Below are 16,067 nucleotides of genomic sequence, written 5' to 3'. Positions count from 1 at the left end.
TGGGGTGTGGGAGAATAAAGCTGTGGATCATAGGAATTAACTGAGCTATATTCTTGTTCAGAATTTACTGATGTAAACTGTTACGAGGCAGTAAGTGAAAAGAACATGTAATGGTGACTGGTGGTCTAGTTTTTACTGCTGCATAAATGAAAGATCGTGATACGTTACTTCTTTTTCCACATGCACACTTAAGTACGGTTTAGCACTGCACACTTCCATATTAGAGATTGTTCTATGCCTGTGTCCTAAGTAGTCCCATAGCTTGCCTAGAGAGCAGGAGGGATGCTGTGGAACACCATGCAGTTCCTTCTCATTGGCAAATGGCTTGAGTTATCTCACGTTGTAGAAATCCATGGAGCTGCTAGCCTCTATACATTTTTATACACCATGTTGACTCCTCTCTCTCCCGTCTATATAATCATATGCAGTCTATATATATCACATGAACCAGGTCAGAATAAAGAACTTCAAGATACAAGACTAGGACTTTTTTCTTCACAATAGGCACAAAGAGCTGCTGAAAATAAATATTTAACAATAAAACTTGTGTATGAAATACCCTCCTGGCTCCTACTGAAGAGTTCTTTCAAGCACTTTTTTCATAATGAAGGATTCCTGGTAGGGAAGTGCAAGGCATTATTTTTATGAACCAGAATATAAAGCATAAAAATGAGTCACTGTGACCAAAAGGGGATGCCTAATTTATTACTCTGTGATGTCCTAAGCCTAGTTTTTGTTTTGTTGTTATATCTGTGTTATATCACACACACTGGTGAAGACAGTCTATTTCAATATTGATTGATATAGTCTGATGTTCCTCTGAAGATCCCCCAGGATATCTCCTCCTCCTTCAGGTTGATTAAAACATCTAGGCAGTCCACTTAGAATCAGAGAGAAGCTTGGTTTGGAAGGGACCTTTAAGGATCACCTGGTCTTCTTTCTACCTTTATATGAATGCTGATGGATATTTCCCTAGGGAAAGTGCATATCAAAAAAGATTAATACAAGATGTACAGCCTCCCAAAGAATTTACAAAGCTATTACAGATTAGCCTGCAGAGAATTCCTATCGTTCTTTTCAACTCGGTACAGTTTCAGAACTGGCATCCTTGTCTTTGTGTGATTTGCTGCAGTCATTTTTCATCAGATGTCAGATAAAAAACTCCCATTGATTTAGGTGATCTTCCGAGAACATTGGTTCTTCAGTGAGCACAGGCAAAAAGCAAACAAAAAGCCCCAAACAAACAAAACAAAATAAACAAAAAGGATGCTGGGGAGGGACTCTTCATTAGGGACTGTAGTGACAGGACAATGGGGTAATGGGTTAAAATGTAAACAGGGGAAGTTTAGATTGGATATAAGGAAGAAATTCTTTACTGTTAGGGTGGTGAGGCACTGGAATGGGTTGCCCAGGGAAGCTGTGAATGCTCCATCCCTGGCAGTGTTCAAGGCCAGGTTGGACGAAGCCTTGGGCAAGATGGTTTATTGTGAGGTGTCCATGCCCATGGCAGGGGGGTTGGAACTTGATGATCTTAAGGACCTTTCCAACCCTAACCATTCTATGGTTCTATGATTCTGTGATTCTGTGAAACAAAACACAAACAAAACCCCAAACAAAACCATAAAAACCCACCTAAACTGATTTCCTATTTGAAGACGACTGAAACCAGGATCTAGTTTGGATGTCTCTTCTGTACACTTATAGATTTGATAGATTTTGTTGTTGTTTTTTGGTTTTCAATTTTCTGTGAAATCCTGGAAGATGTATTTAGGTTTTTACATACTGAAGTTGTTCAGTGTTGTTTCTGTAATTGACCTGGTTTGGAGATGTAGTCTTTATCCCATGGAGTATACAAAATACTGAAAACTAGGAAATAACCTCTGAAAAAAATATTTTTTTTTCACTTTTATCTCTACCAGCAGGTTCAGGAACTTGTAATGTACCTTATAATAAATGGGTACTGAATTTCGGTTGTAAAATGTTCTATTATTCTGTAGTATTTGTCAAGGGATTTGTTATAACAGATCCCTTTTTCTCTTTTCCTGTAGGTCTTCATTACTTCAAAAACATTGTGTTGGTAGGATCTCTGCAGGATCGTTACGTTCCTTATCACTCTGCTCGTATTGAGATGTGTAAAACAGCTTTAAAGGATAAACAATCAGGTAATAAATATCCTGCAAAATAAGCAGACTATGCAGGTTAAACCTCATCGTTTCAGATTCATCCCACTTAATTTTGCTTGCTTAACTGAGTCACCTCTATTATGTGTCTAGACACCCTGGGCTTACTTTGTAGTACTGGAGAGAGAAAATCCATGTGAGAGCTGAACTGCTTTCTGGATCTGTCCTGTTCTGTTACATGTAAAAAGATACGAGTCTGAATAAATTTTGAGCTTACAGACTTCATTGAAAATTAGGTGGGATGAACACAGCCCCTGTTTGTTTCCAGAATAGGGAAGACAAATAGCTTTGAGTTCTGAGGACGTCAAGTTACAGCATTGAGCACATGGCCTGTATTTAGCTGAGGCTTAATACTAGCGCTGAAAGAAAAGATGGTTTTCCCATTTCCAGTGATAGTTGGTTGTTGTATTTACTGTTGAGACATCCTAGCACAACCGGATTCCAGCATTACAGGTTGACACATAAATACCTTTTACAGTGTAATAAATTAATATTGATGAGCTCATTCTCGATATAAATGCACAAAATTAAAATGCACAGCTTAAAAATATTTTTCCAATATTTCTGGTAAAATTAAGCTTCCTGCATATTCTAACAGAACACCAGCATAACACGTATCATTGCCCCTCTTACTGTGGAACGTATTAACTTTTGGGTTCAAGGTCAAAGAACTGTTTGTTTCTGGTGATTCACTCAGTATAACTTTTCTGTTCCTCTGCAGGACCAATTTATGCTGAAATGATACAGAACCTGCTTCTGCCAGTTCTCCAGAATAAGGAATGTAATTTGGTTCGTTATAATGTAATTAATGCATTACCCAATACAGCAGATTCTCTCATAGGGAGAGCTGCACACATTGCTGTTCTTGATTCAGAAATATTTTTAGAAAAATTCTTTCTTGTTGCTGCCCTAAAATATTTTCAGTAGAGAATAGCATTCTAAGAGACTTGGTTATTACCTCATTAACAGATGAATCAAATAGTGTGTGGTATTGAAGTATAGCTGCAGCTGTATTTTAAGAGATATTTATACTTTTTATATGGAAGATAATTTATATCATCCACACTTAAGGCTTTTTAACATCAACTTTACTTTCTAGGTAATGTGGCTGTGCAATATTTTTTTATTTTGTTCTTTTTACTTTTCTATTACTTTTTCTTAATTTGGGGTACCTAATTATTTGGACATTGAAGCACAGTGTGTACTTCTGGTTGGTTTATTATTGGCTCTCAGATGACAAAAGTCAGTGTCACTTGGCTACCTTTTACAAGAGGCTTTGGATGCCAAAATAAATTGGGGTTAAAAATCCTGATAAGGTCGTACATGTTCAGTTGTCGTATTTTAGCACTGTAGGAAGTTTAACTGGAAACACGATGAGCTGCTAAAATACTGGATATTTGAAAACGACTCTACCCATGGGTCTGGCAAAGACCACTGCCACGTTGTCTATCCAGATACCACTACAACGTAACAGTGTTCTACAAAACCATTATCATTGTTGTTAAATACATCCTGCCTGTGGGAATATATTTTCTACTGATCTCAAAACCATGTTAGTTTACATACACGATTACTGGAACTTTAGTTTTCAGAAGCAAATGGCAACTAAGGATTTTTGAATGTTTCATGATAGCTGCCTTCAAATAATTGGAGTTTTGCAAACTGTATTAAAATTGCTCCTTACTCTGTCAGTTCTTCAGATGAATATGGACAGTTTTACATGGACTTCCTTGTATGTACGTAAAATAAGTACATGTTAAAAATTTCTGCAATACTTTTATGAATTAAGCAATTTTTAAATATTGTTAAAATGTTTTATTGACTACAAAGTATTGTAAATATAAATCGATCCATCTTCAAATGGGACAATATTGTAAACTTTACCTGTTTAGTGATACAGACAAAATGTTTTTGATATACAGGAATGTTAAAGGTCTATTGACTTTCTACTGGTGCTGAATAGCATTAAGTTTGGTTTCTCCTCCCTTCCCTTTTCTTTCAAACAATAATTCACTAAAGGTGGGGGGAGAAAGAGTTACCTGTGCATTCACTAATTGTACACTAATTGTAATGAACATTTTTTGAAAGATATACATTTGTTGTATAATGCATGTTTATTTTTAGCGTTGTGTTATTGCATCTGGTGTTAATAAAATGAACAAATTACTCTAATAGAGGCAATTAAAGAAACTGAAATGTTCTGCTAAATACCAAAATTCTGGGTAGGCTTTTTTGTATATAAGTACTGACTTTGTATTATTTGAAATGAATATAGCAATAATAGTTTATAATGAAGTGATTTGGCATTTGATATGGTTTGTTGTACAATACAATCTTTGTAGTAATTTTTTTCTCTCTACAGCTCCCAAGGTGCTCAGATGAGCATCTACAGTTCAGTGACATGCACATTTGAGAGGGTATTTTATTAGAACTGTGTTGGGCAAGTCCTTATGACACAAAGATTACTGAAATACATTCCCACTATAACAATGTCTACCTTTATTAATAACTTTTATGATGGTGCTACTAAGTTTTAAATACTTAAATTACGTTCTGACATCTCAACTGTCTTATTTAACAGTAGTATAGTAGTCAGCTAGTGGCTAAATTTTGAATATCAGTTGAGGAAGGGAGATACACAGAATTTCCCTTGGTTCACAGGGAGGAAGGTCAGCTGCTCTTAGTGTATAAGCATTTGGATGTTTCTGTCACTAGTGAAAAATATGTGTCTTGCTGCATCTGTCTGAAAATCCGGAAGTGTAAAGTGTGCTTTTGTGATGAGCAAAGCAGAAATATCCTGGCAGAAATAACCATTTTATTTATTTTTAATAGTAGATCCTGACTAGTTAAGGAGGTTTGAATTTGCTTTGTGCTTTGAGGAAAATGGGTGGTGCAGGAATGAAATCATGTGGTATTTGCATCTAAGTTTTATCAAGCAACAGGGAAAATTAAGAGAACATTAAATTCATTTCTCTTGCCTAATTTGTATTGCCCACTGCAGCCCACATGTGGTCTGGTACCCCTCTCAGAGCTGCAGCTGTTTGACATCTCCAAGTCCCAAAGGAATGTGTTGTAAGAAAGTAATGACCCAGACATGTCCTGAAAGCATATGAAGTCCATATTTGCACTTGCAGACCTTCACAGTTGCAGTTGCTCTCTGAACAACACATGCAGTCTTGGATATTTTGGACAACTGCACATGTGTTGCATAGCACACTCCCCCTACTCCCACATATTTCTATTTACTGGATGGGAATATGGACTCATACATAATTCAGTGTCATTTGATGCAGTAGCAGCTATGAAGTGTTCCATCTCGCCCCTCTTCTGCTTGAATGAAGGCTTCATCTTCCTGTAGTGATGGTGACCTCTGCTTTATGTAGGTATCCAACAGCAGCTTGAAAGAGAATTATGCTACTTACAGAATGAGAGATAAAAATTAAGGTCTTAACATTCCTTTAGATAGCTTCCAGTCTCATACTCCCTGAAGGCAGTAGCTGCTGCTGTTACTTCACAAAGCTCTCAGCAATATTATTAGGAGGTCACTGCATAAAATGAGCGTCAGAACTCTTGTTTGCATGTAGTGTATATAAAGAAATTCAGTGGTTTGTGTTTGAATCTTCCATCAAAATCAAGCTTTCTGATCCCACAAATCTAGCAGTGGCTGCTACTTGTAAGAACTCATGTTTTACTGTGGAAATCACCAGGCTTTGCTGCAGAGCCAAGAGATTTCATTATGGAAAACAAAACAGCTTTCATTCCAAGTCAGTCTTGTTTGCACGGTCCTGACCAGGTGTGGTACTGGATAACCAAGCTTCTTGAGTTGGTAAAGGGGAATAGGAATCATTTAGGCAAAGTCAGCACACTTGCTGCCTGGCTAACCTGCCTTCTGCTCTGCTGAACTGACCTGCTGCAGAGTTTGTGCTAGCACCAAGTCTTTTATTCTTGGCTTTTTAGAACAGCAAAGCAAAATACAGTATCGTTTGAGTCTTCCTGGCAAGGCAAGCTGCAGTGTAAGAGAGAAATGATCAGTAAACAGAGGCAGGGAAACAGAAAACATAGCATTGAATCATAAAGTAAAAAATTCCTGTGGCATGTGCTACGTTTGTATTTACCAGTTTTCACGCTTACTATCTTTCAGCCACAAGATCTAGAAATACATAATTCAGGAGCAAGAAGTGAATTTTGCATTTTTACAGCGATACAATAAATGTAGACTAGAAAAATATCTTGAAGACCTCAGCTTATTTTTAGAATCACAGAATGGTTTGGGTTGGAAAGGACCTTAAAGATCACCTAGTTCCAACCCCCTGGCATGGACACGGACACCTTCCACTACACCAGGTTGCTCTAAGCCCTATCCCGCATGGCCTTGAACACTGCCAGGGATGGGGCATCCACAACTGTGGGGAACCTGTTCCAGTGTCTCACCACCCTCATGGCAAAGAATTTCTTCCTAATGTCTGATCTGAACCTACCCTATTTCAGTTTAAAGCCATTCTCCCTTGTCCTGTGACTACATGCCCTTGAAAAAAGTCCCTCTGCAGCTTTCCTGTAGGCAAGGTAGTGGAAGGCTGCCATAAAGTCTCTCCAGAGCCTTCTCTTTTCCAGGCTGAACAGCCCCAGCTCTCAGCATGTCTTCATAGGAGAGGTGCTCCAGCCCTCTCATCATATTCATGGCCCTCTGGACTTGAGTAGGTCCATGTACTTCCTATGATGAGGACACCAGAGCTGAATGCAGTTCTCCAGGTGGGGTCTCATGAGAGCAGATTAGAGGGGTGGAATAGCCTGTCTCAACCTGCTGATCATGCTCCCTTTTGATGTAGCTCAGGACATGGTTTCTGGGCTGTGAGCACACATTGCTGGCTCATGTTGAGCTTCTCATCAATTAACATGGCCAAGGCCTTCTCTTCAGGGCTGTTCTCAGTCAGTCTCTCCAACCTGTAGCTGTGCCTGGGATTGCTCCAACCCAGATGCAGGGCCTTGCACTTGGCATGGTTAATCTTCATGAGGCTGGCATCAGCCTATCCTCACAAGCGTGTCGAGGCCCCTCTGGATGGCATTCCTTCCTCCAGCGTATCAGCCAAAACTCACAGCTTGGTGTCATCGGCAAACTTGCTGAGGGCGCACTCAGTCCCACTGTCCATGTCAGTGACGAAGATGTTAAACAAGACCAGTCCCAACACCGATCCCTGAGGGACACTACTTGTTACTGGTCTCCAGTCAGACATTGAGCCACTGACCACAACTCTTTGCGTGCAGCCATCCAGCCAGTTCTTTATCCACCAAGTGGTCCATCCATCAAATTGATGTCTCCAATTTAGAGACAAGGATGTCATGCAGGATGGTGTGGAACAGTTCCTAGTTAATCTTACATTGCTGTTTCGTAACATTTGAGAGTATGTATAAGCATTATCTTTTGGACTGTGTTAAGCTGTTTAGGAACAGCTTAGGATTACCTGATACCTGCAGACAGCTTGGTATGCATGTTTTTAAGGTAAGGATTTCAGGACGGTTTTTACTGTATTGAGCACATACATAAATTCTTGAAGTTGGCACAGATGTTGGGTTTTTTCTTGCTGCTTTTGGCCAGGGGGTGTATTTTTTCTGCATGAACCACCAAAATTCCTCTTTCTGAAACAGAGGCACAGTATCTTGCTGTCAGAATAAAGAAGGGGGTTTCCTATTGTTTCTGGTCTCTAATGTCCAATTAACCATGCTATAAAAAGCTGATTGAGAAAATCTCACACATAAAGCAGGGTGTTAAATTCAGTCCCTTTCGGTGTGTAGGCAGTGCCAGATGTAGTGCAATAAACTCAAGGGAGTGTTGCTGCTGTTAATTTACCAAGGACATTCACTTTCTTAAACTCTAGATTTGAACACAAAATGCTGTTTTAGACTCCAAGAAGGGCTGAATGAAAGCTACCTTCTGCAGCTTAGTACCTGTGGACAGAGTGTTTTGAATTCTGTTCTATGGAAGAGCAAGAGAAGTTGGGAATGACAAAAAGCAAATGTTTCCATATTAAAAACAGTAACTGGAGAAAATTAACTGCAGCTCCAGCCCATGATTAACCTGTGTTACTTTTTCCAGGGGCAACTGAGAAGACTTGGTCTAAATGTTCTGGGTCGGCTTTTGGGTTTGGTTGCTGCTTTCTTCCTGGGAGGGTGATGATGCCTGTTGGAGTGCAGAAAAGCCACCAGCTGGGGCATAGGACAGAGAGAAAGTTTATTATTAAATTACTGCTATTCAAGTGGTTTTCTGGTAACTTTGATTATATTAAAATAATTACAGTATGTAAATAATTCTCTGGTAACTTTGAATTTATTTCAATGATTACATATTTATTTCCTCGTAACCTTTTTTCAACAATGATTTTAATTTTCATTTTATATATCTATATGCAGACGTTTGGGAAAAAATAGGTGCTTTCAGCCATAAACTATTGTACGGAAGAGACGAAGACGCCTTTGTTGCGGGTTTTGGGGGTGGCGGGAGTGGGGAAGGAGAGTTAGCTTATTTCCCGAGCATCTCCAGGAGCCAGGCGTTGCTTCCATCAAGCACTTGGATCCCCAGGCTCCGTTCCGCTCCGTTCATGGGAGACGGAGCGCGGCGCGGGGAAGACTGGTGGTCCAAGCTGCTTAAAACCACGCCGCTCCAAGCCACCGCCATCACCTCAACCGCCTTCCCCCCCCCAAGGCCGGCGAGCACCGCCTCCTGCTTCCGCATGCACATCGCGCCTGCGCCGTGCCTTCGTCGTCCCGCTCTTCCGGGTGTTTTGAGTCGGCGGAGCTATGGCTCTGCGAATGCTGCGCGGAGTGACCGGGGTAGCGAGTAAGAGGCGGGCGGAGGGCGGGAGGGGACGGCCTTTGCCGTTGAGGGGGTACTCAGCCTCTCCTCCCCTTCCTCACTTAGGGAGTTACGAGCGAGAGGCTGTGGGGTGATTACTGCCCGCGACTGTTGGCGCTGGGGCTGCTGAAGGGTGCCTAAGATGGCGGCGTGTGAGGGGGGACGTTCCCGATCCCCGCTTCTTCAGCCCACAGCTCCCTCCCCCTCTTATTCTGTTTTTTTTTTTTTTTTTCTACAGGATTTCTGTTTGGGGGTGGGGTTTTTTATTAATTCCAGATACTAATATTCTCCCCTATATTGCAAATCTATTGCTGCCCGGCGTCATTGTTCTGAAGGTTTTCTGTCGTTGCTACAAACTTTTAAACTCTAATAAAATACTAACGCGTGGTTTTATATTTGTAGAGTAGCTGGAGGGAACTTAACTGAGGCTTTGGAAGCTGGTCTGTGTCCTTTATGTGAGGAAATAGGTGATTTGTTCATGGAGAAACCCAGGCTGGAGGGCAAATAAGATAGCCTGTAGCCTGCCTAACAGTGTATGTCCCACATGCACACACATCTTAGGCTGTTCCAGAGCACTACAGCTCAGACCACTTCTCCATCCGGTTGAGACTTCTGTGATCTCTACCGATACAGTATTCCTGAAACAGACAGGAGGGGTGTGCAGAATGTTAGATGTCTTTATAGGCTCTATTTGGCCATCAGGTTCATGGCAGGATTTGGCTGGTGCTCCTCTCTTCACCCCGAGCATGCCCCGAGTGCCCAGCTCCTGCCACAGGGATGGCTTTGTTTTGATAAATTGTGATCTGAGGACCACTTGGAAAAACTGTATATTACAGGTGTTGGTTGTGCAGCAGCTTTAAAAACCTGCAATTCTCAACTTCTTTTTAAATTCAGGCATATAATAAATAAATTGGTTGGGTTTGTGATAGCTCATAAAGGATGAAGGAGTCAAAGATCTGCTTATAGAATGCTGTTTACTGACAGTAGATTGTTGCTGTCGCCTTTTTCAGAGGTACTTAATGCTGAACTTCTGTCACCTCTATGTCAAGAAAAATTTTGATCAACAATATCAAGCATTACAAATAGGAAAAGGGATTTTGCTGCTTCTCTGTTGACTGAGATCATCAGTTTCATATCAGTACCTTAACCTGACTTTTATTTGAACTTGGTCTAGAATATCAGCTATAGTTTAATTTTGTAGCTAGCTTCTCTTTCAGCTTGCTGAAGAATGACAAGATGCTTGGCAGGAGTAGAAAGTGCCCATGTTTGTGGAAGGAGTAGGTTCCTCACTGTTGATAGTCCATTATGTCATGCTTAAGGCAAGAAAAAGTTACTCATTCCAGGGATTGGCAGCAGTTGGCAGCATAGTACTGTTTATGTGACTGTACGGTTTAACCTTAAGGCTGTAGTATCTTAAGATGAATGAATATGCTGATTGTGGGAATACAAGTGGATTGTTAGTGGGTGTGTATATATAGGTGAGTCAGGTCCACACTGCTTGAGAAGGTTTCCTGATACAATCTCTTCAGCAAGGTATAATAATAGTTCTTGCAAGTACTTTGCACCAAGGCCGGTACAGGGAGCATTTCTGTTTGAGTCTTCCTTCTTAAGTCAGACCCCCTTTAGGCACTTCGATGTAGCTGAAATACTTTTAGAGGGTAGTTTATGTTCACTGCGGACATTTGGCTTTTTAACCAAATGAAGAAATAGAAGTCATTTTCAGTGATCTTTGTAAGTACTTGTTGGCTTCTTTATGACTCCTGAATTGTTTCTTGAATTTATTGGAATTACATTATTATCAGGGTGGTGAGACACTGGCACAGGTTGCCCAGAGAAGTTGTGACTGCCCCATCCCTGGCAGTGTTCAAGGCCAGGTTGGATGGGGCTTTGAGCAACCTGGTCTAGTGGAAGGTGTCCCTGCCCATGGCAGGGGAATTGGAACTAGATGATCTTTAATGTCACTCCCAACCCAAACTATTCTGTGATTTATGACTTGCAGTATTTGTGCACCTCCATTTTTATTCTACTTGTGAGAACTTTAGGTATGGATATTAATAGGTTTTCTCCTACATTTATGTTATAAAAGTAGGGCTTTAAAGGAAAGATGTTTATGTTTGTAATTAAAGCATTTGCATGCAGTTACATAATTTAACTTAAATGTACCGGAAGGTTGTCCTGCTTTTGACTACCAGCTGAACTCTTTTACCATCATAAGGGAAACCTGGCTATTCTCTACCAGCGTTCTGGAAAAGCTCTTACTGAGGGGACAGCGTTTTTATTTTTTAAAACTTTCTTTTGGGAAAGCAGAAGCTTTTTATGACTTCAGAGCTGCTGGAAATGAGCCAAGACCTGGAAATCGGCAGGTTTCTTGGGGGAGGTTAGGACTTTTCCAGGAAAACAGAATGTACTGGCCTATGCTAGCATAATTACTATTTAGAGTCTAAAATACAAGAAGATAACAGTGAAGATAAGTTTAAAATACACTGTTTATGTGAACACAACTCACACAGTTTTGCCTACATATGTTTCTAGGGCCAGAAATAATTATCGGTGCTGATTGCTTAGGTGTTTGTGAGTTGAATGTCAAACTAATATTTGGAGTTTGTTTTCCTTCCCTCTGCTCCCTGTTTCTCAAGTTTTCTGAGTTTTTCAGAGGTGCTCTGAACAGTATGACCCTCACACTGATGCTGCACATGTCCTTTTGTTTGATAGAGTTATCACTGTTGTGCAGTTCTCAGAGGAGCACCAGCTGTAAGACAGGAGGAAGATCGGAACCTGCTAAGCAGCCACTCAGGAAACCAAAGTTACCAGTAGGTCGATTTGATGAACCGGAGGAATTCAGTGTAGAGAAGGAACCCTTGGAAAGTAAGTCATATTTTACAAACTGCAAGGCGTGTTTTAAAAGCAGAACCTGAGGTGCAGTGCTGATGTTGGTTTCAGAAGAGGGATAGGCTTGCAGCACACTTCATATTCACTTGTTAAGCTTAATGGCTCTGAAAAAAAGAGGGGGCAGTGGGGCCAAGCTGCAGTAAATGGTGTATAAAGGAAAAAGTCTTCAGGACAAGGGTGGTGGAGCACTGTGACAGGCCACTGAGAAAAACTGTAATCCCTCTCCTCTTGTTGCTACTCAACTTTGAGCAAGGCTGGAGCCAGATGTCTGCCAAAGGTGCTTTCCACCATGAACCATGGCATGATTCCAAGTAATGTAGCTGGTATTGGTCTGTTACAGTACAGCTGTAAATTGTGGTGCTAGACTGATGAGGGCACCAGTTACTTTTTGTCATCCAAAAAGCCTGTTCTGTTTCTTAGTCCACAAAAGATTTCTGATTCATGCTGTATTTCATGGACAGCCATTCTCCTAGGTAGTGTTTTGGAAGGCAACAACAGATACTGAGTTGATTGAGCCACCAAGAGTGTCAGGGGAGACCTAATGAACTGCTGCTGTTCGTGTTGTGTTCCAGGGAGCTTAGTGGGGCTGCCTTTAGAGAACCTGACAAGATTGAAGTACATGTACATCGCTGCTGAAGTCACTGGAGACAATACTCTATTTTCATTAGAGAGGAGAAGAAAGAATCTCTTTCTTCCTTGGTTTTAATTACCCATATTCCCATATTTGTTGGGTTGACCCTGACCCAATACACCTCAACTAAAAGTGCTGTCATGCTTTGTCTTATTCACCACAATGTGATGTTCTGCTGCTGTTTGCTAGGAGTGATAACATATTTATCTATTTCGAGCCTCTTGGACAAGCTTTTTTAATACATAAGTAGATTACTGTGAATTACCAGATGACAAAATGACTGAAAAATTATAGTATCATCTCCAAAATAGTTGCAGTTTCACATTGTGACTCACTAGAGAACTGACTCAGAGTTGGAGTTACTGTGCAAGCAGCTATTTAATTTCTTGTCCTTTTATTCCCAAGAAGAAAAATGTCGCCACTGCTTCATTTAAAACAAATGCATAATCATTATATTTTGCTTTTTGCTTTGTTCTAGGTTTAGTACAAGACTCAAGGCTTATTTTGGCTTTAAATTTAGTTGTACCTGTATATTTTTCACATGTAATGCCAGCGATGGTTTGTTATAATGACTTCCCATTGTGTTGTTAGGGAAAAGTGTAAGGGTTTCAGCTGGTGATTTGAATTCCCAGTGCTGTGCAGCTATCATGGAGAAATGTTTTGAGCTTCTGCATCTGCTGTCAGCATATCAGTAGTAGTGCATATTGGGATGATGACATCTATAAAACAATATTGGATGCATTTGCGCTTCTTGTACTGCCAGAGGAGTTCATACACTGACATTTCCTGTCCTGATCCACATGAATTTTTAAACAGGCATCCCAGTATATCATTCTGTACAGCCTGTAGCTGCATGAGTTTCCCTCCATCACTGTCCTTTTTCTCTGCTCTCCAGGATTTCTGCTGTTTTTTCTCATTTTCAACTCTGCTTCTCATTACTTGTGTTGCCCACCAGGGCTGAATGAGGAATACAGCTGAGGGAGCCCCAGGTTATGCATGTGTACGGGAGGCTCTGGGGAATCAGCGGACCAGGGAGGTTGTGGGATACAGCAGCTTTGGGGAGCCCTGCCGTCTAATGCAGGATGAGAAAACACTCAGCCCAGGATGGTGCTGTGCCAGAAACTACTACATGGCTTGGTGATGCCTGGTGGGATGGCCACGGTGCAGCACAGGTGGCGTGAGTTTACTACTCTTCAGAGAGAGCCCTGAGTAACAAAGCACTGAGTAGCGTAACAATATTGAATGTGAGGTGCAGAAAGCTCCATGGTGTTGGAGTAGGTGGCATGAGCTAGGAGGGTATTGGGAATAGAAGCAGCACCTGCTCATATGCAAGCTTAGCATGTTGCTTACCAGAGAGATCTGAGAGCCCCATTCATACCCCACTAACGAAGAGTCGCCCTCTCCTGAATGGGCATTGCAGGAACTTACAGAGCTTGAGCTGTGTTTTAGAAGGTAAAAACTCTAATTTTAGCCATTTAGGATTTCATAGTGCCTCCTGTGAGAGGGACGTCTAGTCTGGTGGTGATGAACAAATCAACAACCATGAAAATACAGTGCTTTAGAGACAAGAATAATAAAATCTTGACTAAAATTCAAACAAAAAACCTAAGTGCTTAAAATTAGAACCTAAGCAAACACAGAAAGTGAGCTGGTGGTTGGATGTAGTGAGCATAGGTACAGTGTACCTGAAGAGCATGAGTTCTCTCTCGCAATTAATGAGAAGCTGTGGTGCTCCAGTGCCTTTGGACAATGAGTTGCTTTTTATTTGCATAGCTGAGTATGATCACATGTGTTGCTGACTGGAGTCAAAAAACTCTTTGACATCACTTTTCTATGACTTGGAAATGTTTAACTCAGGATTGCCTTTAAAACAAGAGAATTTATTTTGTATTTGAAAATGGAGAAGGCAAACATCGTAGGTGGTGACATTTTATATTTGTCAACATTATAGGTGTTTTAACAAACTTCCCCTGTCATTTTAGAATTCCCTGATGGAATCAATCCTGTCACAAAAGAGAGGGGTGGACCGAAAGGCCCTGAACCTACACGTTTTGGAGACTGGGAGCGAAAAGGACGTTGTATAGATTTTTAATGTATAAATGTGTCTGTATAGCTAATAAAACATTTCTAGTTGTTGAAAAATATAATGTACAGAAAAATCTTACCTGTGTTTATTGTGAAGCTGCTTGTTTCTGTCATGTTGATGATGAATTTTCTGAGAGGTGTTATGTAAATAAACATGATGGTGCAACTCAAATCTTGGAGCCATTATTTGCTCAAGGTACACCTGATCTTTAATGCTGTTTCTTTACATTATGCAGATGTAAATAGTGATCTGAAATTAAGAGTGAAATGAGATGTTTAAGGGCTTGGATTTCTTTATGTATTTCAACATCTATGTAATGTCTCAAAAGTGCTGGCAGAGTTCTGCAGTTTGTGACTTCAGATGCTGTTTATCAGAAGTGCAGCCACCTCCAAGTAGATCAGAATGGGGTTGATCTCAACCTTTTGCACAGTGGTTCATTGGTAAAAGTGACCTTAGGCAAGAACTGCCCCCTCTGTCTCTGTGAGAACAAGTTGGGGTTCCTCTTGCTTGTGGGGAGGGAAGGGAAACTTAATCTCATCTGGCTGATGGCTGTGAATGGCAGGATGGAAATGGAGGCTTAATTCTGAGAGGATCAGCTTCTGATGCTGAGTAGTGTAGGGGTGCTCTGTGCTGGTTTAAAGTACACTGCCTGTTTGTCAGTGCTATTTGCAGTATCTTTTCCTTGATGAATGGAGATGCCAGCTTGAAAACAGGCTAAATACTGCTTGGAGAAGGATACCATTGCTTTCTGACACCGCCTGGTGAAAGAGGACTGAATACATTAGAAGATCTGATATCGTAGGTCTTAAAACTAAGTTACCTGGCATTGAACTAAGTATCTTTCAGTCACTCTGAGATCAGTTCATAAATCAAGACTTTGCCCAGTTGAAAATAATGTAGCAGAGTGCAAATTTCCCACTTGTGTGGGTACTTACTAATATGATCAAGCTGTCATTATTAAAATGTGTGAACATACGCCCAATTTGTTTCTGTGCTAGTTCTTTTTGATAGCCTAAACAAATGGATCTTCTCCAGTCTTCAGCTGTAAATGTTTTCTTCATCCCTTTGTCTTTCCTTCCTAGTGTTTTGCAGATTTTTCAACCTCTTTTACTGTACATGCTCCAGCTGATATATTCACAGTTCCTATTAGCTGGTTTTGCCACAGTACCACAGTGGGCATTAAAGCTGCATACATTTCCTGGAGAGCCCGGGACCACTTCCCTTTCTATGACCCACGTTTCTTTTCCCTATATGTACTTTTTCCCTTTTGCTGTGCCAAAGCAAGTTGTATCTAAATTGAAAGACAGCTTTACTTCGTGGTGTCTGTTCTGCATTGCTCTGGCTATGTGTAGGCAGGCATGGCTTTGTTCTGCTTTGCCTTTTGCATTATTTTATTAGAGCATTAGGGTGTGTTAGTCCTATCACAGATGTGTA

The 16,067-nt window shown here is 40.8% G+C and overlaps 2 protein-coding genes across 6 annotated transcripts in view; both read left to right on the top strand.

Moving 5' to 3' along the window:
* FAM135A (family with sequence similarity 135 member A) overlaps positions 1 to 4,475 on the top strand; it is an 87,418-nt gene extending 82,943 nt beyond the window's left edge. For all 5 annotated transcript variants that reach the window (XM_061358559.1, XM_061358557.1, XM_061358558.1 and 2 more), the window contains 2 exons: positions 2,049 to 2,162; positions 2,902 to 4,475. In XM_061358559.1, the coding sequence (XP_061214543.1) occupies positions 2,049 to 2,162; positions 2,902 to 3,107 (320 nt within the window). In that variant the 3' untranslated portion in view covers positions 3,108 to 4,475. The remainder of the gene's footprint in view (positions 1 to 2,048; positions 2,163 to 2,901) is intronic.
* A 4,456-nt stretch (positions 4,476 to 8,931) lies between these two features.
* SDHAF4 (succinate dehydrogenase complex assembly factor 4) lies at positions 8,932 to 14,804 on the top strand. The gene is made up of 3 exons (XM_061358571.1): positions 8,932 to 9,012; positions 11,740 to 11,892; positions 14,530 to 14,804. Exons 1-3 carry the CDS (start codon positions 8,973 to 8,975, stop codon positions 14,637 to 14,639), a joined length of 303 nt encoding a protein of 100 aa, XP_061214555.1. The 5' UTR covers positions 8,932 to 8,972; the 3' UTR covers positions 14,640 to 14,804.
* The last annotated feature ends 1,263 nt before the right edge of the window (positions 14,805 to 16,067 follow it).

Source organism: Neopsephotus bourkii, unplaced genomic scaffold (assembly GCF_033783945.1).
Source record: "Neopsephotus bourkii isolate Nb327-2 ecotype Australia unplaced genomic scaffold, CSIRO-AGI_Nbou_v1 NB_947, whole genome shotgun sequence".
Taxonomy (NCBI): domain Eukaryota; kingdom Metazoa; phylum Chordata; class Aves; order Psittaciformes; family Psittacidae; genus Neopsephotus; species Neopsephotus bourkii.
This window is presented reverse-complemented; position numbering and strand designations above follow the sequence as displayed.

Coding starts and splice junctions, on each gene's coding strand:
- SDHAF4 (XM_061358571.1), top strand. CDS start 8,973: ATGGCTCTGCGAATGCTGCGCGGAGTGACCGGGGTAGCGA. Junction 9,013..11,739: donor CGGAGTGACCGGGGTAGCGA/GTAAGAGGCGGG, acceptor TTTGTTTGATAG/AGTTATCACTGTTGTGCAGT. Junction 11,893..14,529: donor AGAGAAGGAACCCTTGGAAA/GTAAGTCATATT, acceptor CTGTCATTTTAG/AATTCCCTGATGGAATCAAT.